The following is a 27,889-nucleotide window of genomic DNA, read 5'->3' as shown; positions in this document are numbered from 1 at the left end:
CACTCACCCACTGACTGACTGACTGACTGACTGACTCACTCACTGACTCACTGACTCACTCACTCACTCACTCACTCACTCACTCACTCACTCACTCACTCACTCACTCTCTCACTCACTCACTCACTCACTCACTCACTCACTCACATACTTTCTCACCCATTCTCTTACTACTTACCCACTCACTCATACCCAGACTCACCATACCCACAATCACTCACCCACCCACTCATTCATTCTCTCACTCACCCACTCACTCACTCAACCATGTCAACCAACCGTTCATTCACTAAATCATTCACTCAATCGAACAATCACTCAATCAATCAACCAACCAATCAAGTATTTTTTAAATCGACCGACAACCAGTTGCCCACTTTTCTCTTGATATGCAGCCTCCATCATCATCATTCTTATTTTTTAATCCAATAAAATATTACCAACACTACAATGTACTAATTTTTCAGTTGGTGTTTTTATTGAAAATATCAGAGAAAATATATGTCACCCCCATCTCGGAAATATTCAGTTGATAATCATATTTGGATTTTTGGTAAATTCAGAAAGGGATTTTTGACAAATGAATTTCACGGGATGATAATTAGTGTATCAATCACACTTCAGCTATACCCCAAACTGTGTTTTACGATTTTTAGATTCACTTGTAGTTTCCTTCTTGAATAAAATACACATTTTCAGGGATATACGAAAAGGAAAGAAGAGAAAAATAAGACAAAACAAAAACAGAAAGGGGTATAATTTCTACATTATTTCAGAATTTGATTTATCTCCTCTATTAATCTCATGGATTGAATCGCTGAGCTGGTCGACGTTGCTGGGAGATTGGTTGCCGCCCGCGGCGATTGCGGTTCCAGTTCACTGGAGCTCCATTTTCCCGCGCGTTCTCCTGGAGTTCGCGCGCTTGCTCTTGTCTTTCTTCTGCCAATTCCATGGCGTTTTCCTGCTGCTCTTCTTGTGCTTCCATGGCGTTTTCCTGCATTTCCTGCTGTTCTTCCATCATGTTTTCTTGTGCCTCTGGGTCGTTAGGAGCCAACCCAGTCTGTCTTTGGGGCAGGTAACCCTGTTGAGGCCATACATGTTGGTTCCACCAAGCTGGCTGTCTCTGGGGTTGGGCTCTATAGGGTTGTCCCCATGGCTGCTGGTTGTACGGCTGGCCCCAGCCTTCTCGCTGTTGGTTATAATATGGCTGCCGCTGCCCCTGCCCTTGTTGCCATTGTTGTCGCTGCCATGGCTGTTGCTGCCAAGGTTGTTGCTGTCTTGGTTGTTGTCCCCAAGGTTGTTGTTGCCTGGGTCCCTGAGGCCACCGCTGGCCGTTCTCATAGGCATTTTCCTGTCGCTCCATCATGTTTTCCTGCATCTCCCGTCGATTTTCCATCATATTCTCTTGTCGCTCTCGTTGGTTTTCCATCATATTCTCTTGTTGCTCGCGTTGTTCCTCTGGGTCCATTGCCCATGTTCCTTGTGTGTTTGGATACCATGGTTGCTGGTTATACCTGGGATCGTAGTTTGGTGGATGTTGCTGTTGCCGTGGATACTGCTGATAGTATTGCTGCCAGTAAGGTTGATACTGTCTCTGACCATTTTGCCCTTGAGAAAGACGGAAAAGAAAATCTTTACAATAGCGCACTGATTAAGGATTGATAAAGGATTGATTAGTGGTACCATATGCTAATGAGAACTTTGATATTGCTGGCATGGTTCTGATGTCCTCCGGTAGAAGGTCACAAAAGATGTTAGAACTTTTGTCTGATCAAAGTTAAAGTTATACCAGGTTCAAACTACCGAACCGGCACACTCGATCACGCCCGATCAAGATAATTTCGGCCTGGTCGAAGTAGCTTGGCAAGGAAATCGAAATTAATCAACTATGTTCGATGTAAATCTACGTTGGTCCATATCAATCTGGTCACCTACTCCAATATTCTGAAGTTGGCCAAAATAGAAAGCCAACTAAGGGCGTTGTTGATCAGCCGATCAAGTTTTAGACTGCCCCGATTAGCTTGCCAAATTACAGACACCTGACCTAAAACATTTTGGTCGCGTACGCTAGTTCAGCTATATGGGAACATAACATTAATCCATTGGGTATCTGCAGAACCGATCAACTTGATCAAGCCTGATCGATCTAGCTCGACAAGGTAAACAGGGTCAATCTGTTCCTACGTTGGGGGCAAACATAACACTCTGGCTTGATCTTTACCATGCCTATTATCAATATGGTAACCAGAGCGACGTCGATCAAGATAGACAGACGCCGATGAATTTGCATTGGATACCAATTGAAGCCAGACTGACCAGGCCCAAAATATTTTGGTCAGGAATCATCGGTTCGACAATTGGTCAGTTCGGCAGTGGACACCTTGTATAATGGAACGGCTTGGTGCCAACCTTGTTGGAAAGAACAGTGTCACACGGTGTGATCATAGTGTGTTCACATAGTGGACTATGTGAAAATGATATTTATTCTGAATTATTCACACTGTAGAAATGCTCAAATTCCACAGTGTGTAGATATTTTAACACCGTGGACACCTCGACAGTAATGTTCACAGCGTGTTCACATGGACGACCATCAGTGTGAGGGGGATTTCGCATTGTGTTTCACACTGTGAACACACTGTGGCACACACTGTGTTCTTTCCAGTAGGGGATGATTGGAGATATATCTTTCATCTTCCCCAATAGTGGAAAGATTGGAAGGAAACTTACAATATAATTAAACCTTTAACTGGATTTTAAGATCGGTTTTATTGATTAAATCATGGATTTTCAGAAGTTGGACATAACAATAAGAATGAACATATTTACCTGCTACAACAGCCACTAGGACCGCCATCAAACACCAGACAAGGGACAGTTTCATCTGTGGAAAAACAACATTAATTTTGATAAATTATATATTTACATCGATGTGTTTTATCAAAGGGGGAAATCAACTACTTCTTAAGAGGTAAGTTCAATCAAGCAATAACTCATTTGAATAAAGTAACATAAAAACAAATTAAACCATCATAACACCTCTGAAGGTCTCCATTGTGAAGAATGAACCAGTGAGGAGGCTTCATTTTACCACTTCTTAACAAATGTATTTTTTGTTTTTAATGTGTAAGTTTTAGATGAATATTGTTTTTTTCTTAATAGGAAAATAAACGTGAACTCGGGTTTGAACCCAATTCAGTTCCCACACTGTTCGCGACCTTTCTTGTTATTTTATTTTTGAAACTTGTGGAAAGGAAAGACCCAAGACATGTCCTCAGATATACGTGCCTGCAGACAGCTGGCAAGCCATGTTGAATAGGAAGTTACTTTCCATCCGCACAACGTTTGGACCAAGGCCAGGTCGCTCAAGTTTAACTTTGAATTGGACGGGGTTCATATCTTCAAGTTCATCAAGATAATTACAAATGTAGAATGCTAGACTATGCAACCTACTTTAATTGCCCTTAGCGAGCTACGGGTCATGAAGAAATTTTGAGTTCACTTGAACTATCATTTATTATCTTTATTGATGCTGTTGCAATGAATATTTTGATGATTTGTTTTTATTTGAATTATGATGATGCCGCTGTCACACCGACGAAATAGATCCCAGACCGATCAAAACTATTACGTTATTTTCAATGAAATACCATCGTTCGGTTTGGAGTCGGTGATGTTGGTGTGACTGGGGCATGACAAAAGATGTAAAAATGATATCCATATATGAAAAGATGGGGAGATTCATGAAGAGGAAAAGGAGAAGCAGGGGGAGATAGAGAACAAGAAGAAGAAGAAGAAGAAGAAGAAAAAAGATGAAGAAGAAGAGCAAGGAGGAGGATGAGGAAAAGGAGAAGAAGAAGAGCTAGGAAGATAAAGAAGAAAGGTGAGATGAACGACTTGGGAGGAAGAGGAGGGTGAAGGAGGGAAGGGACGAGGGAGAAGAGGATGGAGTTGAGGTGTGGAGAAAAGTTAAGAAACTACTGAGATGTGCAATAGTGATAAAAACAATGATTATTACGACAATGGCAACGACAATTGCATTTTTTTGTGGTAGAAACAAGAAAAGCAACCATATGGGTATATGTGAAGGCCTTAATACTCTACGGCGCTTTGTTATGTATCATCATGAATCATGATCATATAGAGTTATTATAATAAATTATGGTATCATACTATTACCTACAGCTATTGATTTTTTTTTTACTGAAGGTAATGCTACAAACTTGAGAGGTCGCTTTACTCTGCATCTAGCCCTCAAAAATAAAATTAATAAATTAATAAATGAAAGACCCGGAAACGTTTTTTGTTTGTTTGTTTAAAGGGGAACGAAACCTTTGGAACAAGTAGGCTTGTGTCGAAACACAAAAATCAAAGAATAAGAACAAAGAAAGTTTGAGAAAAATCGGACAAATAACGAGAAAGTTATGAGCATTTGAATATTGTAGTCACTAATGCCATAGAGATCCTTCATTGGCAATGCGACAAGGATGTGTAATGTCACATGTGAACAACTTTCCCTTTGATGGACTATAAAATACCCCCAAAATGCCTCTTTTTGCTTTTTCTTATGGTGATACAAAATCTTTATCCATGATGTATTCTTTAAAAATCATTCTTTAAAAATCTGTATTACTATAGAAAGAACACATGATCTACTGATAGATGTGATAAAAGAGGCAGTTTAAGTGAAATATATTTTAAAGTAATGGGGAGAGTTGTTCACAAGACAAGTGACATCACACATCTTTGTCGCATTGCCAATATGAGGATCTCCATAGCATTAGTGATCGCAATATTCAAATGCTCATAACTTTCTCATTATTTCTCCGATTTTTCTCAAACTTTCTTTGATTTGTTTCTTTGATTTTTCTGTTTTCACACAAGCTATCTTGTTCCAAAGGTTTCATTCTCCTATTAATGTGTGTAAAGTATTACACACATTATGAAGAATACATACTCTATTGTATTCCACCAACAAACAAACCCAAATCACACTCAAAAAGTTTGTGAACGAGAAAGCTCTCTATTTACATAATTAAAGTGTTAAATCGCACAAACAAAGAAAATAATCTGTGTTGTTGTAAATGAACCCTGGAAGAGAAGTAGACTTCTTTAAATCCCCCAACTCACGTTTTTTGTCAGTATCCAAAACCAGATGACAAACGGTCACGAAATAAATAGGAAATAATTTGTGAACAATCATTGTTATACTTAACTTAATGTGCATTCCACCCGGGGTGCGTGGATATCATCTATGAATATATTCATGCCAAAACACGGGAGGATACTATACATAAAAATTTATAATTTTTTCGAACTACAGTGTATACAGCATCATATGATTTATATGAAATATGCATGATGTTTATAAACAATGTTACATTTTGAAAAAGTTGTCTAATTTCTGTATTAGGATATATTCTAATATTGATTGATTTGTTAACGAATATATTTCATTTAAAAAAATTCAACAAAATTACAAAGTAAATCAAAGCAAAGTAAATATTGATAGAGGTTGTAAAATACCCCTTATCAGAATGGCAGCAAAGAGACGATTTTGGTTCATTCGTAAGCGATTTTTTACCTATTTTATATTAAGGTGTCAAAATGGATTGCGACAAAATAAAGGAATATAGTACAATGAAAGCAGCAGTCTGTAATTGAGTACTCTACATCATTACATATTGTTCTTGGCATGTATTATATTAATTTTGATTTATTTGTCAATTCCGTTCAATAAGTAAAGTCTTCTCTTTAATGCTGGTTTTAGGCATGGTTGATGTAGTTAGTTTGTTCTGAATATTATTTTATTCATCTCTGCCTTTGGCTTTCAGGTATACTCAGAGAAAGACTTTCATTAGAAATACGTATCATTTATGCCCTACAAGATACTAGCGAGTTTTCGCTCACCCACGCGCAATGGATCCTACAACGCAGCCGATGCGTGTAAGATGCAAGACAAATCACAATGAAGTCTTTGTCGAGATTCGGTGAATCGGAACAGCATTTTCATCCGACGATTCAGAGCTGACGAATAATCGCAAATCTGTCGCTTGTCCGGAGTCCAGGACGAAACTGCTGTTTCGATTCACCAATCCTCGACAAAGACTCCATTGTCATGAAGAGCATTCGACAATAGATTTTCTACGTTCCAGAAAGCGTCTATATACGTAGCTATTGCAACCCCCCTATTGAGAGCGAATACATACCAATAATCCGCAGCCAATTAAGCACAAGACAAACATGATATTACGATCATGATAATGAAATGACACATAATAAAAACGATAATCATAAATGAAGGCAAAGAGAAAATAATTTGTTTTCCCATTTCATTGTCCATTCCAGCAAAAGAGTGTAGAGAATCTATCAGTATATAACAATTATCTATTTTTGGAAACACATTTTTTTAACAGCGTTTCACACACACGTTTTATACATACTGTATACTAGCAGTATTCACTCTCCAATGAAAACAATTATTACTCTAAAAATATGATTGAAAATAATGTATGATAAATAAAACAACGATTCATGCAATCTACACTTGATTAATTTCAAATGATAATTTTAAAAAGGAAAACAAATTCGATTAGCATAAATCAACGAAATATAAAGAAGAAAATGCAGGTGAAAGAGTGAAACTGATATTGAAGGTTAGCTCTCAAACCTGAGGGCACGTAATAAAGGTTTCCTCATCTTAATGAATTGAGATTCATATTCAAGTCGAGTTGGTGAACTATTTTGAGTTCCCGGTCGAGAAAAAAAAACTGAAATGAGAAACTTGAGATGGAATCTAACAGGAAATTACCCATCATTAGTGAGAATTCTTAGAATTATAATGTCTCTAAATGAATACAACTTTAATTTTTTAAATATGTTTTTTACATTGTTATCATGTCAATCTATTGTAGATATTGTGTGATTCTTGATGATTTCTAATAAAATCATAAATATAAAATAATTACACACACACCCAACAAAAAACTTTCTTACCTTGTTGGTGGCTGGATCAAGAAGTAAAAACTTGATTTTTATCCTTCAAAGTTTGACCTGCTGTTGACGACAGCTGATAAAATAATGAAGATCGTTTTCTCAAGCTTCCAGATTTACTAATCGGCATCCAATCTCCGCTGAGCTACAAGGAATATTTGTGATGCAAATATACCTCTATTGCATCTTTTGCCAAGCTAATATTTACATCACGAAGGTCATTTCAAGACCATGGTGTCGAATCCGCAGCGGGGGGAGTGACGTCACCCGAACATTTGACCAATCACAAATCTCGGAGGCTTCAACGTGACAGGAAGCATTGTTTTGGCGGACAATGGGGATTCATTTCCACACTCGCCCTTCTCATCCATCCCATGTTAGGACTTCCAGACATATTGGATTATTACAAAGTGGTTGCGAACTTGGCTTATCTTAATGTCAAAAGTCATCCTTGTTTGTTCTACTAGTCAGCTGGTGAGAAAAAAAATAATACCCGTCATCCTTTCAGGCGAAGGCCCCACCCTGTGACGTTAGAAGTAAATTATAGGAGTAAAAAAGGGTTTGCCAACCCAACAGTGGTCGGTTGTAACGGATCCGTCTTTGGAGGTCCCTGTTGAGTTGTTGGGCCATGCTCCAAACTGAGTCATCTTGTCAGTTCAGATTTTTAAAGAAGTCATTGATTGACTTTGTTTTGACGGAGTATCTCAGAACTCGCCTGTTTGATCAATAACTTCATTTAGGTTCAGCCGCCATTGATCTGAAGAAGAAGAACAAAAAACACAGCTTCAAAATGTTGGTCATCCCATTTTCAATTGGCCCATTTTGTCACCAAATTATTGCAAACTCAAGGAGATTTCCATTCCTTCCAGTATCTGACGTCTGAGATTGGCGTTTGGATTTCATTATTTTATTTCGTCCTAAAAAAAACAAGTGGATGCATTTTTTATTAGACGTATTGATCTAAATAGCTAAATTTTCTTGCTTATAACTATATAATCTTGTTTTTGGAAGTGTTACATATAATAAAAGCATACCTCCTATAATACAATTGTTAATTGGCTTGCTTCCGAAATTGTGATGCATCTTGTTAATGAGCGAACAAAGCGAGCAAGGAAAAGTAATCACTCTTTTTTGCCATGGAAGTGAAAATGCGCCCACAATTTTTATAGTAAATGAAATTCATCCAAAAGGTTTAATTTGCTTTCTTTCCAAAATTATATTGCACAAATGTGAATGAAAATCGGCATTTAATTGCTAGAATAAAAGTCACTGCGGCTTTACTTCATCCATTTGATTTCATGGAAAATACAATGCCGTATCGTGTTTGATCAGTTGTCAAACTTTCAACCAATCAGCGAAGCTGGCTCTTCATAGTGAAAATGATTACATCGACCCTGACTTCATCCCAACGTAGATGGCGTTAATCTCAATCTGAAGGGGATCAATGTGGAGGCCCGGTGTGGAGTTGCCGATAAGCATGGGTGGAAATCCCAGGGGGGAGGGGACAGGGCAGGGGCCGCGGAACCGGGGGGCTGGGGGGGGGGGGGCTTCAGCCCCCCCACTTTTTTCCAAAACCGTGTACAAAAATGTAAAAATGACCATATGATTGTAATTTTTAGCATGGTCAGCCCCCCCACTTTTGGCTCAGCCCCCCCACTTTGAAAACCGTTCCGCGGCCCCTGCCAGGGGACGCATAGCCCCTACCCAAAATAGTAGGGGGCTGACACAATGTCAAATGTCCCCCTACTAATTTTGGATTTTTATGATGTAAAGAAATACATCATTCAAAATCAAAATAAAACGTGTTTTTTGGACGAGATGACCTTACTTTTGGGCGGTTACCCTTTTTTTTGCTTGTCAAATTTATTTTGGTCGAAATGACCTTACTTTTTGGGACCTTTTTTTTTTGCTTGTCAAATTTATTTTAGTCGAGATGATCTTCTTACATTTGGGGTGATAACCTTTTTCTTTTTCTTTTTTTGCTTGTCAAAATTTCCAGCCCCTGGTCCCCCTACCTTTGGGGGGGGGGGGAGATTTCCGCCCTTGCCGAGAAGACCCTCACAATAAGCTGCTGTCATTTGAAAATCAGGTTCGCTAATTTAAACAAGATATCGAGATCAATAAAGAAGTATTTGATTCCCGGGATTTGATTACTTATTTGATTACGCTATTATCTCACTGGCGTAAATACAAGCGGTGAACTAATACAGGGGAAGGGGGGGGGGGGTGATCTATTTCTTTATTCCCCACTTGAATAGTATGGCGTCACGTATTCACGCCATTGAACTATCCAGTTTATTCAATTCAATTCATTTTATTCAATTATTTAAAAAATCAATATACAAACCAAAATATATACAAAATCATACATGAATGTACAGTATAGTTTAAATGATTAGGGTGCCCCTAAAAGCAAAAGCTTGATGAGTGGGACACCCAATACATATATATATATATATATATATATATATATACATATATATATATATATATATATATATATATATATATAAGCGTACATAAAAGTGAAAAGGTAACAATAATAAACACAAACAATACATAAGAAAATAAGACGGTAAATCTACAAGGGAGAGGAGGGGGGGGGGGTGGTCAGGAAAAGGGTGTGGAAATGAATTATGTGATTAATTGGCATACATAATTACAAGTGAACTTTTGAGTTTTGTTTTAAATGCAGTAACACTTGTGCTCGAAATTACATTGGAAGGGAGGGAATTCCATTTTCGAGGACCAGTGGAATTAAATGTATATATGGTTGATTGATTGAATGCTACAGGATGATGGAATTTAGAGTGGGAACGGGTATTGTATTGATGGTAGTCTTTATTGTATTTAAATAGATTAATCATATTAAGGGGTGCTAAGTTGTGATTTACGTAGTACATTAGAATTGCAATTTGAATTTTATGAATATCAAAAACTGTCAAGGTGTTTAATCTAAAAAATAATGGACGTGACGGAGCTAGATAGTGGGAGTTAGAACAAATACGGATAATCATTTAGTACATAAACAAAATAAGTGATACCTTCATTATCCATGTTTCTTTTCATCTCGGAAATCATAATCCCTATCTTTTGTTAAATGATTCTCTCGAAAAAGAGTCATAATTGGGTATTAAAGTGAGTAAATCAAATTAAAACATCATGATGTCAACATGCAATCAGGATTTTTTTAAGGGGGAGGGGCGAGCTAGTAGAGGGCAAACAAATTTTTTTTGGGGGGGAAGATGTTTACATTTTTTCCAAATCTGTGGGGGAGGGGGGGGGGGGGTAATTTGCCCCATGCCCCCTGGTCCCGCTATTCTTGGTATGTGAAAAGGTGCCGAGTCAGCAATGATGCGTGTCATCCGTTTCTGTAAACAAAATATTTTACCGAGATGCGTCGAAAAACGCCCTAGTCGCTTCTCAATAGAATCTTATGTAATCACAATAGGCTATATCTTATAAAGGGCGGCCCATCTTTACCGAGACTGCCTCTTATCTCTCATTATTTTGACTTTGTGTTATATATACATGCTATTTCTTTTGTAATCAAAAGATAAATTAGCCTATGATTTTATAATGTTATGTGTAGAAAAATTAAAATTTGTTTTTTTAGAGGAAAGGTAACCTAACTGATTTCTACTTGGTAACACAACTATTGCGACATTAATTACATTGAGTAGTCAATTAGAGTGTTTTCATTCAAGTAGAGTATAACAAAAATATACGGCTGAGAATAATGCATTATGTGTAATGAACCTGGCTGCGGCTGGTAATTCATACCTAGTTAACAATTCGTTGTTCATATCCCGCACGAGTGGCACGACCTGGATGGACGGGGATCGCCGCCCCTCGTTTGCGAACAGAGAGAGAGAGAGTTAATGAATGGCTCTAAATCATGTGAGCTCCATATGCTCTTATTTATAGAACTACCCTTTGTCCCGTTTATCGTTCGAGATACTTGCATGCATGTGTGCATCAGTTATACCTGAATGGCTCTAGCCAACATTTATACTGCAATATAGTAAACATTTATTGATTTCACACTACTTGAGTTATTTCTCGATGATCTCGTCGCGTTTGTCAGTAGGCCTACATTAAAATATGTTTCGTTTGTCTGTAAACCGAGCTGCGAGCGAATGGTCAAGGTAATATATCAATTATAAATGTAAGATATATAATTATACAATGCCTTTGTTATCTAAATACAGTGCTATGACTAATTATATAAGTAATATTGTGTTTATTGTCATGTCCTATAATTGTAGATTGCACTGTCCATGTTACATGTGTATAAATCATATGTATATAATGTGTCGTCTGTATTATGTTTCGCACGGCATGTAAACAAGACGAATTTCCTTTTATGGAAATACTTATACTTATGAATTAACTCTACGTACAATTCGAAACTCGCTTATAGACTATATACTATTTTCTGGTTTTGTTATCTGATTATTCTGCGTGTACCGTTATACGCTTCTAGTAGTAGTATATTTCTAGTCTAAAGTCCGTCAACCTGCTGTTAATTGTTGTTTTCATTTCCGTAGGGTTAAAAATACAAATAAGATGAAATACGGCTGGGGCCGATTGCACGAAAGGGTCTTTCCAAGGACCGTCTTTCGTGTCGCCCATCTTTTATGATACGCCATGTGAAACGCATTTCAAATAAATTATCTGCAAATATATTTTATTTGTCCGTTAAAATAAACAAAATATTTGTTTATAAAATGATGTGATATCTCATGAAATTGTATAAAATTTGATTTAAAAGCAAGCCTACGAATTTTATTTGTTTATCATAAATTTCAGAAACACCCCGCTTATAGCGCATCATAAAAGATGGGCGACACGAAAGACGGTCCTTGGAAAGACCCTTTCGTGCAATCGGCCCCTGGAAGCCCATATTCATGCAGCGCTGCAACTATAACCGTTACTGCTGGTCTTCCATATTAGTCCAGGATAGGCCCCATAGAGAATTGACCAAACCTTGTTTTTTTATATATACAATATTTTTTTATGGTTTCTTGTCAATTCGAGGGTGCTGATTACGAATCTGGATGATGCCACTCGTATAACCTTGAGCATTTTCCGCAAATTGGCAAAATCCAATATGGCCGCCAAAATATGCAAATTACCCATGTAAATCATAAAATTGTTCGCCCATTGGCTATGGAATGCATGAAATTGTGTGGCAGGAGTGAAATACTCTCTGACAAAATAATTTTTGACAAAATATTTATTTTCCTGATATTCAAAATGGCCGCCATAGGCCATTCTATACTCTATTATGTACAATATGAATAGGGAAAACTAATTTTCACACAAATGAGCACTAAACTGCAAAAATCGCGATGTATGAACGAAGTATTATATGCAAATCATCATTACTAACGAGATATATCATTTATCATGTCATATATGAGAACATTGCTGTCTTTTGATTTCTAAAATAGCCGCCACTGGCCCAAAGAGTATTATGTACACTGTTGGTCATAAAGGTGGAATAAAATATTTTTTAATAAAAATCGACAGTTTTGTTAGTATTTGAAAGGCTACGCGTAGACAAAATGGTAATTGAGTGATTACATAATGTTTCCCCATTACACAGGTGAAATTATAACATGAGAAATTTGGATTACGTAATAAATTCTTTTGTTGTAGACTATAAAAGGATATGCATATGATATTCTGTCCCTTTCCCTGATTTAGCACTGTGTATAAGAAGGTTGCATTTTTTTGAGTTCCTTGTACCGTTTGAAATAAAAATCGGTAGAGACGTTCCCTGGACTATGCCTGGTCCAACGGCAACAGAAACACGCGAGAGAGTGGTAGCACTGCGACAGGAGGGCTACAAGCAGACTGATATCACAGAAGTCCTAGGGATATCACAGAGTGCAGTCTCTAAGATCCTGAAACGTCAACGTAAGGCGGGGAATGTGCGGCCACGGAAATCTCCAGGACGTCCCAGTTTGACCACAAGAAGAGATGATCGCCAACTGTTGAATTTCAGCCGCAGAAACCGGAAATTGCCCATACGAGCCGTCTTCGTCGCTTGTGGAGATATCATGGGATCAACGTTTCCCGGTCAACCGTTCATCGCAGATTGCTCCAACATGGTTACCGAGCACGACGGTTGACCAAATGTCCACGCCTGTCTGTTCGCCACAGAGTAGCTCGTCTTCTTTGGGCTAGGGAGCACAGAAGGCTTCATCCAGGACATTGGCAACATGTGGTGTTCACGGACGAGAGCAAGTTCATCCTTGAGCGAAAGGATGGGAGACAACGAGTCCGTCGATTAGCCGGGAAAAACCTTCGCGATGAATGTATCCACGAGACGACTCAAGGCGGAGGCGGCTCAGTGATGATATGGGCCGGCATCCATTATGGAGGGAAAACGCCACTGGTGGTTTCGGACGGAAACGTCAACGCCGCCGCCTACAGGGATATCTTGGAGTTCCACTGTCTTCCATATGCAAGACGAGTGTATGGGCACAATTTCCGACTGCAGGATGACAACGCTAGACCGCACAGGGCCGCTGCAGTAAGGGAATTCCTGGAGGCAGAGGGCGTCGTACAGTTGCCATGGCCAGCTTGTTCGCCGGATATGAACCCCATATAGCATGCATGGGATGCGCTAGGCCGAGCCATCAACGACAGAGAGGTCATTCCTCAAAATCTGCAGGAGTTGGCAGATGCTCTGAGGGAAGAATGGGATGCTATGCCTGTTGACGTCATCAACAAGCTAGTGGACAGCATGCCACGACGTCTGCATGCGCTGGTTCGTGCCAGGGGTGGACATACCCGATACTAGTGACTGAGTAAGGACAATGACTCAAGTTTGATGCAAATTTGTCCATGAAATCACACAAAAGAAGTCATCTGGAAAACTGAGAGAGATTGAAAATAAATATCTTATGATCCTTTAATTTACTGTAGGGCCTATATTGTCGTCATTGTTGTTCTATGCTCATGACATCCATCGCTTAGGACATAAACTTGTAAAATATCACTGTCAAGCGTGTGTAAAAGGCAGAATAATAAAGTAAAGTGGTCATCATGCACCATAAATGCCATATTCAAATCATGTTGTAATAATTACGCTGTGAAAATTTGGTGAAAAAAAATATTCCACCTTTATGACCAACAGTGTACAATGGCAATCATATGGCCGGGGCCAAAAAATGACAAGAGTGAGCACTAAAATGCATATTATTAAGATAAATGAGTGGAATACTGACTAAAAACATAATTGTTAAAATGCCATTTATGTGATAAATGCTGTATTTTGAAATTCAAAATGGCTGCCATAGGCCCTATATTTCTCATGTACAATGCGAATGGAGAAACTAATTTTCACCCGAGTAAGATAAATAAAATGCATGTAATTGTGATCTACGAGTAAAATATTGTCTGACAACATGTTTCATTGCAAGACATATAATTTCTTTTGTCATGCATGAAATAAATGCTGTATTATGAAATTCAAAATAGCCCCTGTAGGCCCTAACAGTATTATCTACAATGCGAATGGGGACATATGATTTTGTAAGAATTTGGATTTGCTTGACTATGACATCCATATAATCCTATTGTATGAGTAAAATGTTATTTGAAAACATATTTTTTATATAAATTATCGCATTTCTTCTGCCATATAGTTGATAAATACTGTATTTTGACATTCAAAATAAGTAACCATGTCTACAAGCCCTAACTAAATTATGTAACATGCGAACAAGGAAACTAATTTTCACAAGAGTGAGAATCATAAAATGCATATAACTGTGCTGTACGAGTAAAAATATTGTCTTAAACATGATTTCTAACTAAATACATCACATATTGGTCGTGGAGGTAATAAATGCTGTACTTTGAAATTCAAAATGGCTGCCATAGGTCCTAAAAGTATTATTTACATTGTAACATGGGACATATGATTTTGACAGAATTTGGCTTTGTTAGACTCTAAATATTGCACATAATTGTGAATTGTGATCTAAGGGTGCATTATTGTCTAAGACCATGGTTTCTAACGAGATATATCATAATGCTGTGTAATTTTTGTGATAAGTGCTGCATTTCTTAAATTGAAAATGGCCAACAAAGGCCCTTATCGTATAATATACAATTTGAGCGGAGACAAATAATGTTCACAAAAAGGGCATATGGACAGCAATTTTGAATAATGAAATACAGTATTTATCACCTAAATTACATAAGATATGATATATTTTGTTATAAATCATGTTTTCAGACAATATTTCACTCATACATCACCATTTGGCCAAGCAAAGCCAAATTCTGTTGAAATGACTTGTTCCCATTCACATTGTGCATAATACCGCAAGGGCCTGAAGCGGCCATATTTTGACTTTAAAATAACAGTATTTATCAAAATGGCAGAATAAATGATATATCTTAATAGAAATTATGCTTTCAGACAATGTTTTACTCATAGATCACTATTACGTGCATTTATGGTGCTCACTCCTGTGAATATTGGTTTCCCACTTTGCATTGTACATAATACAGTCAATGTCTATGGCGGCCAATTTGAAAGTCAAAATACAGTATTTAACATAAACCTGAAACCTGAATGATATATTTCGTTAGAAAATACGTTTTTAGAAAGTATCTCATTCATTTATTACATATATATATGCATTTTAGTGCTCACTCTTGTGATTTCTTTGCTCCTCTTTCTCATTGTGCATAATACTTTTAGGGCCTTTGGCAGCCATTTTGAATATCAAAGTACAACATTCATCACATACATGGCTTACTAATAATGTATTTCGTTAACAATTAAGTTTTTAGTCAGTATTCCACTCGTTTAATCTTCATAATAAGCATTTTAGTGATCACTCTTGTGATTTTTTTGGCCCCCATTGCCATTATACGCAATGACTGTTTGGGCCAGTGGCGGCTATTTTAGATATAGAAATACAGCAATGTTCCCATATATGACATAATAAATGATATATCTCGTTAGTAATGATGATTTGCATATATTACTTCGTTCATACATCGCGATTTTTTTGCAGTTTAGTGCCCATTTTTGTGAAAATTAGTTTTCCCTATTCATATTGTACATAATAGAGTATACAAGGGCCTATGGCGGCCATTTTGAATATCAGGAAAATAAATATTTTGTCAAAAACTATTTTTTCAGAGAGTATTTCACTCCTGCCACATAATTTCATGCATTTCATAGCCAATGTGCATACAATTTTATGATTTTCATGGGCAATTTGAATATTTTGGCGGCCATATTGGATTTTGCCAGTTTGCGGAAAATGCTCAAGGTTACACGAGTGGCATCATTCAGATTCGTAATCAGCACCCTCGAATTGACAAGAAACCATAAAAAAATATTGTATATATGAAAAAACAAGGTTATGCCTCTTCTATCCTGGACTATATGGGGCCAGTAAATAATGTGACAGATCATAAAATGAAATATAATCCATTGATAATGATATAACGCAAAGCATTTAAAAAGAATAATACAAAACAAAGCACAATAAAGTAAACCTAGACAAACACACAAGGTTATGGATATAATACATGTATATACAGTACCAGTCAAAATTTTGGGTACACCTGTAATCAGAACTGATTTTTTTACAATCATTTACAATATATTCTTTTATCAAACAGTGATAATTTAGTATCAAATTAAAGGTTAATGATCAGGCTTCAATTTTCACTGTGTTTGAAGAGCATAAGAGAATAAATTGTAAATGATTTTAGAAAATCAATTCTGATTATAGGTGTATACGTATATATATATATGTATGTATACATATATATATGTATATATATATATATATATATATATATGTATATACACACACACACATACACACTCACATACACAAGTGGAGAACGCCTCTGGCAGTATTGCCTGCATTACACGACCATAACTATTCAATATAGCCGTTTTAATTGTGCTGACCTTGAAAACAACTATTAAACATTAAAGCAGAACCATGTTTGACAAGCAGAGCGACGGCGCGGCGTCAGCAATGAGTGAAGTATTTTAAATGTCATAACTTGTTTAAAACCTGTTTAAAACCAACGCCATTCATTTAATTATAAAGTTCATGAAGTACATTGAACAAAAATTACTTGTGACCTTAAACTCACAAAATGATCAGTGATACTTGATTACCCTTTCGTTCAAGTTTCATGAACTAGATCCTTATACTTTTACAGTTTTGACATTTCAATTGCCAAGATTTCACTGTTGACGCAACGCGCGCAGCCGTCGGTAAAGCGGCGCCAACGACTCGCTTCTGCTATGCAGGCGAGACAGAAATACACGATGTGCTTGATACTGCGTTGACATTAACAATATTTTCTTTCGCTTGATTTACTAGGTTTTGCAGTGGATACAAGAGGCTTACTAAATTGAACAATGTGAGATGGTGGAATGGAACTGCGTCAACTACAAATAAGTAAGTCATTCTGGTTCTGTACCAGTGATTAGGGCCAGTATTCTGTTATCCCCCCTCCTCCTTCTTCCTTTTTCTTCTTCTTCTCCTCCTCCTTCTTCTTCAATCTTCTACTAGTACTACTACTACTACTACTACCACTACTATACTACTACTACTACTACTACTACTACTACTACTACTACTACTACTACTACCACTTCTACTACCACTACTATACTACTACTACTACTACTACTACTACTATACTACTACTACTACTACTACTACTACTACTACTACTACTACTACTACTACTACCACTTCTATACTTCTACTACTACTACTACAACTATATACTACTACTACAGCAACAATTTAATGTTTATTTTTCTTTATTTTTATTGCATATTTGTACATATACATTAAAGTGGCCAACAAGTTCTGAGGAAAAAGGAACAACCGAGATATTGCTTGGTTTTTTTTTGGCATGTATTCAAGCGAAGGGTATGGGATGGCATCAACGAGAAGTTTGTCCGCAAACTACGTCTCACACCAGTGGGGCAATGAGCTAAAACAAATTTGATGGGCCTAGATATGGCGTACCAGGAAAATTTTATAGAAAAGTTGTGAGAGCGAGCAAAAATTCGACATTTTCATTAAAATTATATTTTGACATAATATTCAGAAAATGATATATACTACCCTTCCCCCCCTTTTTTTTTCTTGATAATTTTTTTAAGGGGGGAGGGCAGCGCCCAAAGCCCCCCATCTGTACGCCACTGTCTCCCATCCATAATCAAAAGGTTCTAGTAATGCCCATGTTCTTGATAAGTCATTTAGCATGCCTTTCTTCTTGTAAACTTATTATCCTGCTCCATTCAAATCAAACTGCTGAGTCAGTATTTTTTGTTTGTTTTAACAACAATATGGCTATATAAAAATAATGCCAATGTAAGTATAGAATAGCATCGAGAACTATCATTTTGAACTTTGCTTTGCTATCCGACATACAGACTACAGTAGTTTGCAGACACAGGCCCTGAATGGAACTTTGTTCAACAATATTGGGTCTTCATACAAAACTAGCACAAATACAACTAGTCCCGGACAAATGTCATTGGTAGGGACTTCAGGCTGCATAGGCCTATTCTTCAGACCATTTTCCTCGAGGGAAGGGTTTGCACAGCAAACTGACTATACGTCTTCTTACAGAGAGGTCGTCCGTTTCAGATGTACAACCATGTGGATATTGCCTGGCGGGGCCGCGGAATGGTTTTGAAAGTGTGGAGGGGGCCAACCATGCAAAAAATCATGAGATGGTCATTTTTACGGTTTTTGAAAAAAAGTGCGGGGGCTGAAGGGCGGCATATCGCGCCGAAATTTGTCAAATATTTAATATTTTCATACATGTGTGTATGATTTATCCCTTATTATAAAATAAGTTGCAGCAATGAATATCTGATGCATTGAATCAGTTGTCAATCCAATATTTGTTACTCTTTTAGGACAAAATTTGAATAAACACAATTTCATATCATAAAATACAAAAGAACATGTGGGGATATGACATCATCAGTTTCCTCATTGAATATTCATGAACACATGCATAGATCTGTTTAACCGAAATTATACAAATCTTAAAAAGTCATAACTTTATTATTCCTTGTCCGATTAATTAGGATCAAATCTTCAGTGCTTTCTTTGTGTGATTTTTCTTTATCTGTTCAGAACATATTACTTTCAGCATGGATTAGCCCTTGAAAGTGTGTTTACTGTACCATGACTTTCACCAAGTTCAACAATAAGAACATCCAAAATGCCTTCACAAAGGAAAATAATTGCATACTGTTTTATTTGTACTTTGGAAAGCATTTTTTAATCCCATGCAGTTGAGACACTACTGCATGGGGATTAAATATATGCTTTTCAAAATTAATTCTATAATTATTTTATTTTGTGAAGAGGAGAAATTTCTCGACTTATTTTGTAGACCTTTGTACTTTTTGCCATTATAGGAGACTGAGGTTCCCTACATTATCTACGCATTATTAATGCTATGGCATTTTCTATTTTTAAACTGACTCTTTACTATATGATCGCATTACAGAGTCGAAATAGATCTTATCTGATTGTTATATTTGTATAATAGTTTTGTGATAGTGGTTTTATGACATTGTCAGAATACAGGCCTAAAAATGTGTCTGTTTGGAGGTACCAATAAAAAGAACAACTTTTGGAAACTAAAGGCACATAGCGGAAAACGGGGCGGCAAAGTGTTTACATGATAAAGAACGCGCGAACACATTTGTTATCCAGGTTATCATATTACAATGGAACTATGATAGCTCCATGATATTACGTTGGCAGGTCGGCATGTTTTCGATCCCCGGGGATGGGGGATATATTCGCAATATTTCAGGTGGTGGTGGTGGGGGGGGGGGGGAGAACTGAATCATCATCCCCAATGATTTACTAATTTTGATTAAACTGAATATTTTTTGAAAATAATATTCATATTTATGATTATGATCAGGAGGCGCGATAGCTCAGTCGCCTAGAGCGGGGGATTCGTATTCCGGTGACCCGGATTCGATTCCCACTTGGTGCGCTAGTGCCCTTTGGTAAGGCATTAATCCTCAGTACCAGGTCCTTCGGAGAGGACCTTAAGCCGTCGGTCCTCTGGTTGCTTGCTTTAATACAAGCATTTATGCTTTATTAGCAATCAGGTAAATAAATCACCACCACCAATGATGATAAGGGTAAGATAAACATGATGATAAGGAGGGAGTACAAGATGATCATGGTTGATCAGATCGTATGTACGCATGATGATCATCGATTTTTTTTGGGGGGGTAGTTACTCTCTTTTTGCATTTACTACGGTGAAACTCTCTAGAACGCATCGATTCCTTTGTAAATGCATTTAAAATTACAATGGAGAGCTGAGAGGCTTTTGTCGAAAGTTGACTGGGACAGCAGATCATCAATGTCAACGGGTGAAACTAGTTTAGGCGAAAATTAGGCCTATCCATATCCTGTAACACAGCAAACAAGAAAGCATGTCAGAGACTATTGTACGCGTTGTAAGAGAGTAGCAACCGAAAAAGAAAAAAAAAGATGTTTTCCCCAGTGAAACTAACCATTTGGAACACCGTATAGGGGAAAGGTCATGATACTGCAAGTAAAAGAATGTGTGCATGTTTGACGCAAACCTACAATCCAGATAATGAAATAACGACATTTTTTGGCATGTACAAATGAATATTGTTTCACTAGCACCACTAAATCCATAATTTATTTGCCCCTTTTTCGATTTATTTTTCTTAAATACAGTGAACTTAAAGACCAATCTAGTCGCGAAGAAGCCAATTATAAGGCCCGTGTTGATCTCGCTGTGACATACAGGGCATTGGAGTACTATGGTATGGGCGAGGGCATCTGCAACCACTTGACTCTTAGAGCGCCCTCTCGTGTCAGAGAAGAAGATGTCATGCTTCTCATTCCATATGGAATGCACTGGAGAGAGGTAATTGACCACAAGGGAGTTCTGATTGACACGTTCGCCTCCCCTCCACCCCCTCCCGTCGACAATTTTCTTGTAGAATGAAAGTTTTCTAATGGTTGATTTAATAGCTAGCGGTCTAAGTGCCTTTCACCATTAGGATGGTGAAATGTACAATTTTTTATTTAGTACAATACACATCTTGCTCATGCTCCCAAAACTTACATGTATAGATTTCAAAATTCTAATGGTAAATGATGACTATATTCTTACCTTTCAGGAACGGTTGTGAAATGATTTGACTATTGATATTAAGGTACAATACAAACCCTTTTTATCAAATAAAATTTTATTGATTGCTTCTATTTTTGCACTCAGTTCATCAGATATAAATTTACAAGGTAATATGTACCATTATGAAATATAACAAATTAATAATATTGTAGTATAAGCACTGGGTCAATAATATTTAAACAAATATAGCCCCTTTACTCAATAAAGGCAAAGACAATTAAAAAGATTGCAGGAGACCATGTTTACCATCGTGAGCGATTAGGCTTGATTTGGGGAAGCTTCTCGCATAAAAGTCAAATATCAAAAATGTTAATAACTCTAATTACTTTTAATCTTTGATGGATTTTCTTCAAATCTTAAGAATTATGTTAGTGGGTAATGCAATTGGGCATACCATTCACCATTAACATAAATACCATTCATTAGGCACACACCACTAAGCCATAATTGCGTTACAATTCATCTTTTGGTATTCCATTCGCCTTTAAAACAACTATCCATTATACCATTAGGCACATACTACTGAGAAATCATTGGGCGTATGGTATACCATTTACCATACCAATCATACCATTATAGGCACATACCATACCACTGGATACCACTGACAGTCACCATTGGGTACATGGTATACCATTTACCATTCCAATCATACTAGGCACATACCACCGAGACCATTGGATACCACTGAGACACCATTTGATATATGGTATACCGTTCACCATACAAATCATACCATGAGGCACATACAACTGAGACACCATTGGGTATATGGTATATCATTCACCATACCAATCATACCATTATTAGAGGCACATACCTCTGAGACACCATTGGGAATATGGTATACCATTCACCATACAAATCATACCATTGGGTACATACAACTGAGACACCATTGTATACCACTGAGACACCCTTGGGTATATGGTACACTATTCACCATCAAACAGACTACCGCTTACCATTAAGCAATTACTATTGAAACACCACTTAAATATCAATCACGAACCATTTACAATTCAATTCACCATTCGCCACCATTCAGATACCATTGTCGATTTTTATAAGGGTATTCTGAGGTGAAATAATATGTCAGTAGTTGCAAATGATGCAAAATACTGAAATATAAGCAATGGGGCAATTTAAACATTAAAAATAGCAATAAATATCTATATATACATACATGTGTACATTATTTTTGCAAGGTGACTGCTTCAAGCCTAATGGGAATTGATTTCTTCACTGGCGAAGTTGTAGAGGGAGAGGGAGAGCCGAATATTTCTGCTTCCTGTATACATAGACCTATCCATAATGTACGTTATCCAATAGACGGAATGAAAGCAGTACTGCACACCCATCAACCATATACCACAGCCATCGGTAAGCTGTCAATTAAATTTTGGCAATAATTCTATTTTAAATATTTTACAACTTCGGAGGGTGATCTGCTTTGGTCACATGACACTTGATTGCATGGTAGCATCTAGCATATATACATAAGAGTATGTCCCTGCCGGAAAGAGGTCAACACAGTATGTTAAAATATTGAACACATAGTTAATTATATGAACAGTCTCACTGGAGTAAGAACACAATTTGGCAATGTTTATTCATTACATTTTCAGTTTTATTTAATCAGGGTGGCCTCATCAGTTAACAATCTGCTGTCCTTGAGGGCTGTGTGAACGCAAGGTGGTCTCATTGTGTCACATATAGTTGCCACACAGTGAAACATTCTAGTGTGTTAATAATGAACACATAGTCAATTGTATGAACATAGTGTGACCACAGTGAGAACACAATTTGAAGACAATTTGGGCTCATTGTGTCATATATAGTTGCCACACAGAGAACAAATTCAGTGTATTAAAATTGTGAACACAGTCTGTTATGTGAACACAATCTGACCATGGTGAGAACACAATGTGGACTCATTGTGTCACACAATAGTTGCCAAACAATGAAACATTTCAGTGTGTCATACTGAACACATAGTCAATTGTATGAACACATTCTGACCACAGTGCATAGAGAACACAATGTGAACAAAAAGTGGGCCAATTGTGTCACATATAGTTGCCGTGCAGTGAAACATTCCAGTGTGTTAATATACTGAACACCTATAGTCAATTGTATGAACACAGTCTGACCACAGTGAGAACACAATATAAACACAAAGTGGGCTCTTGATGTCACATTTAGTTGCCACACAGTGAAACAGTCACCGTCCATGCTGTCATCTTGCTTCTTCACTGTGTGATAATGACAAAGACACTGCAATCACATAGTCAACACACAGGAAGATACGTGCAATTCAGTGACACATTAATTTGCCACAGTGTGTTTACATGATACCCATGCAGTTAAGATATAAAACCATTCTGTGAACAAGATAGCCACTGTGTGGAATTCAGTAAGCAGGGCGGGTGCATAGTTCCACGTACACAGTGAAAAGAAAATTACTACTGTGTGGCATTTGTTCAGCGCAGTATGACGACATAATTTGCATATTTTAATTTTATATGCATTAATATTTTTCAGAAATGAAAAATTTATGGTAACAATAAATATATAATACTTTATAAACCATTACTATTAACAGCAATCAATATAGATAAACATATAAAAGTTAAACAGTGAAACATAGTTTGACAACGCTGTAATCACACTGTGTTCAGTGCAGTGAGAAATTGGAACATGATTTTGCAATGTTGTGCAGTGTGTCGACACTGGCAATTCATTAAAATAAAAATAATTAATCTAATAAATCACCGGAAAAAACAAGTTTTCAGATCTAATATACCACATATGCTTTTAATATTGATACGCTCTCCATCACTTTGTCTTTTCCACCTTTCAACCGATCTATCCAGCTTGCATGAACGATCCTGAACCATTCAAGATAGGTGCAACTCAGAACAGCATGCGATTCCTCGACAGGATTGCTTATGACGAGGATTACGACGGGTTCGCAAACGCTTCTGATGAAGGTGAGAGGCTGGCCAAGGTGTTGGGAACCAAAGATATTCTCCTCATGAAGCAACATGGAGTTTTATCGGTGGCGAAGAGAGCGTGTGATGCCTTTGATTACCTATACTATCTCGAAAGAGCAGCACAACTACAGGTTTGTGATAGCAAGATGTATATATATATATCTTAAAGTTTCACGTATTGGCTTAAGTAAGGTAACAAAACAATGCTGATGATGCTTTGATTGCCAATAAAGTTTTTATTATTCACACAAATTGTCGACGGTCCTCCGTCTTCTGGTAAACTCCTGAAGGAGATGGAGAACCGTCGAGAAATCAAGTGAATAATAAAAACTTTATTGGCAATCAAAGCATTATCATCAGCATTATTTGGTTATATATACAATTATATATATATATATATATATATATACACACCACTCTCTGGTTGATTGCATTTATATTAATCGTCTTTACTTTACAATGGAAAACTCTCTTTGTAAACCAACTTGTTCTGTGTGCAAGACATTTTTGACAGGTATAGTCTCTGAATTAAATTCAATTAAAATAGATATCCACCATAGAATCTTGAAAGTTATTCCAAATAGTAACACACACCCTGATAGACAACAACCAACACCTTTTGTACAAACAAATTCAACAATAACTTAACAATTAATTTGTTGTATGTGCTTTCTTTTCACGAGTTACAAAACATACTGGAAAAACAGCCAAAAGGTTGAAGCGAATAGCAGAGTATTCAGTGTTGATATAAATAAATGAAAAATGCACACACGCTCACAAGTACAATGACCCTTCTCAGCATCAGTACCCGACAGCTAGATTCCCAACATCTATAGGCCTACAAAGTGGCTGGTCCATCAACTTAGACCCCCCTCCCCCGATCTGCCACTGTACGTACTACTCACAACAGCCTACAACGATGTGCTTTCTAATCTTACGTGCATGCATACCATAGATCGTGCTCAGTGTTTTAACTTCTCGACTACTGAATTCTGAAGTTTCCCTCAGACCATGTACTTGGACAACGTTGTTTCAGAAGACAACTTCTAGAACTTCAAAAGGGTTCAAAGGAACTGCAATACCATCACGTTTTCCTTTTCTAAAATTGGAAAAATTGAATAGAAGCAAAATCATCACGAAAGAAACTTGCTCCCTATAATTATTTAGTAAACTCCTCAAGATCTTTAACTTATCAATGCATAATTATGCAGACTTTCTTTTCCCTTTCTCTGTTCCTTCATTAATTGTACCTCCGGTACTCCGCAGAGGGGATTTGGGATATAATAAATCTTATCTATTACTATCATTATTTGTTCTCCCCTTAAAAATTGTTGCCTTTCATCCCTTCGTCAGCTTGAACTTTCATATTTTCAAAAAGATTTCCCTCCTTTCTCTATCCTCTTAAATACAGGTTTTGCTAATGTCGTCTGGTGCCCAAATGATGAAAGCTCCTCATGAAGTCATCAAATCAGTAGCCGATGATGACTGCTACGAACACAACGCTTATGCATTCTTTGAAAGTATGAAGAGAATACTTGCCGATGAAAAGCCAAACTATATGGATTGAGAATTATAATCTAAGTCCAAGTTAACTTATGAATTATTGGAAAGCAAAGAGATGCCAAATTAATGTGGATTTTGGGAGTTTTTGTTTTATTTTGAACATTCAAAGTAGCTGGCCACCTTATTCAGAATGAGATTGTTCAATACACAAGTATAATAGCTAATGATGAACATTTGCTGGGAACTCTTCTTTTTTTTAATGCATTTAATTTCAAAATGTAATTTTGATATCATATTTGTATGATTTTGATGGTGAACTTGGCAGACTATTTTCTTTATCACGTTGAATATTCAAAGTGACTAGCCACGTTTATGCAGTGTGTTAAGAGATATTACAATACACAAGTATAAAAGCGAGTGATGAATATTTTTAGGGAACCGTTTTCATTTTTAATAACAAACAAATATATTTAGATTAATTTGTTATTTTCATATTTGTATGATATTGATGTTGAACTTAACAAAGTAATTATATTTTGACTTTTGAGTAATCTTTATACTTTTGAAAAAAAAATACTCCAGAGGGAATTATTGTGATCATAGTAATACTGTGGTCTGTTCCTGCAGTGAGATGAATAAATTTAGTGTAAAAACTCGAGTGTCCAAACTATGTACACTGGTGAACACTAGTTTTTTTTATGTGTAGGGTTACACTTAAAGACAGGACTGTACACCAACACAGACACTTTAATCAGTATCAGCTCAACACCCATACTACTAAAGGCTTGGTCCCACTGCACTTGTTGATGCAGAGAGGATGTAAAACGGAAAAGAATCTTGCCATCCATTGGAAAACATTATCTATTTTGTACTCTTTGCATACATGTTTCATACGCTCTATATCCATCGAGCATCCGTCCACTGTATATTTCATTGTTCGCCCATTTTGTCCATTGTCTGGAGCAGATGAAAACAGATTGAGCCACCCTAAATTTTGCTTGTCCACTGTATCCGTTATGAATATGTTTTGTGTCCATCAGCCAGCGGGCCATAACAGGGGGCCCAGATCCTTACCCAGAGTGCAACACAGGTTTCCTGGATAAATCCTTACCCATAATGCAATATTTATCTATATTTGAGATATATACTTTACAATATTTAGCCAAAAGAGACGAGAGAAAGAGGAGGGATATTCAACATATGCTCCCAAGCATCCCTTAGTTTTCAATAAAGATCTCATTAACATAATAAATCTTGACCCCTAATTCATAATATATTGTTTTATTTTTTTGTGGAAAAGGTACATGTATCAAGTTTATATTATAATGCATAAACATGGTCCTATGGTAAGATATTAACTGTGTGCTTAAGCTATTTCAAATTCAGTATCCCTTTTTCATATTTCAAGTAAGTGGCAAAGGATATTACAAAGTTATTTTTCACTATATTTGTAGTAAATCAGGGGTGTAAGTGGTCACAAATAAAAAGATATGAAAAGTGCTGAAGATCGAGTGTTGAAAAAGTCTAAAATAGAAAGAGCTCTCATATCTTTGTACAGAGGAAAGCCAAAAATAAGCTGAAATTAAGCTGAAAATCAAAACAAAAAAATCTGAAATCAGCTACAAATCTGAACTCTCACACCCCTGAATAAAAGTACACATGTAATATCCATTTACTGATTATTATTGTTTACTGTTTATATTGCATTTTCATTTCCTGGCCATACTGTGACAGTCATTTATCATGTTAGGAATATCAATAATGGAATTGAAAGGATTTGTAAAAAATATGTTATATTATACCAGTTTGTGAAAGGCACACAAGTGTTATTCCTCCTTTACTTTATGTCATACATTGATTTCCATAAATCATATATTTCACACACTTGATTGTTATGAGCTATAATATTTTGTTTCAATGACATTTAACATCGAATTTGGATGTTTGTTATTATTCATTCATTTGTATATTTTCATTACTGATATGCTAACATACAAAAAGAAAATAAAGTCTAGATCTAATATGTTGTCTATCTTATTTCTTTGTGATGGTGAAGGCATAATTGAGTTAATATAATAGGGGGCGGGCATTCATGATAGTAATGCGAGCAGATGATGCTTATGAAATAAAAGGAAAACAACAATGATAACACTAAAAAA

The 27,889-nt window shown here is 36.7% G+C and overlaps 2 protein-coding genes across 3 annotated transcripts; one reads left to right on the top strand and one right to left on the bottom strand.

Annotated features, from left to right (window-relative positions):
• Window positions 1–454: 454 nt before the first annotated feature.
• Window positions 455–7,750, bottom strand: LOC129256527 (antigen LPMC-61-like). Its single transcript, XM_054894710.2, has 3 exons — window positions 6,997–7,750; window positions 2,830–2,884; window positions 455–1,608 (listed from the first exon to the last, which is right to left on the bottom strand). Exons 2-3 carry the CDS (start codon window positions 2,882–2,884, stop codon window positions 803–805), a joined length of 861 nt encoding a protein of 286 aa, XP_054750685.2. The 5' UTR covers window positions 6,997–7,750; the 3' UTR covers window positions 455–802.
• Window positions 7,751–10,674: 2,924 nt separating this feature from the next.
• On the top strand, window positions 10,675–27,882 carry LOC129257797 (putative aldolase class 2 protein PA3430). 2 transcript variants are annotated; one of them, XM_054896203.2, is made up of 6 exons: window positions 10,675–11,141; window positions 17,379–17,456; window positions 20,769–20,961; window positions 22,440–22,614; window positions 24,108–24,358; window positions 25,639–27,882. In XM_054896203.2, the coding sequence occupies exons 1-6, from the start codon at window positions 11,098–11,100 to the stop codon at window positions 25,792–25,794; spliced, it is 897 nt and encodes a 298-aa protein (XP_054752178.1). In that variant the 5' UTR covers window positions 10,675–11,097; the 3' UTR covers window positions 25,795–27,882. The 2 variants fall into 2 exon arrangements, with proteins under 2 accessions (XP_054752178.1, XP_063952484.1); XM_064096414.1 differs by having other exon boundaries at window positions 10,941–11,161; window positions 25,639–27,766.
• Window positions 27,883–27,889: the final 7 nt, after the last annotated feature.

The sequence above is a fragment of the Lytechinus pictus genome, chromosome 3 (assembly GCF_037042905.1).
Source record: "Lytechinus pictus isolate F3 Inbred chromosome 3, Lp3.0, whole genome shotgun sequence".
Taxonomy (NCBI): Eukaryota; Metazoa; Echinodermata; class Echinoidea; order Temnopleuroida; family Toxopneustidae; genus Lytechinus; species Lytechinus pictus.
The sequence above is the reverse complement of the archived record's forward strand: the minus strand, read 5'-3'. Positions and strand labels throughout refer to the sequence as shown.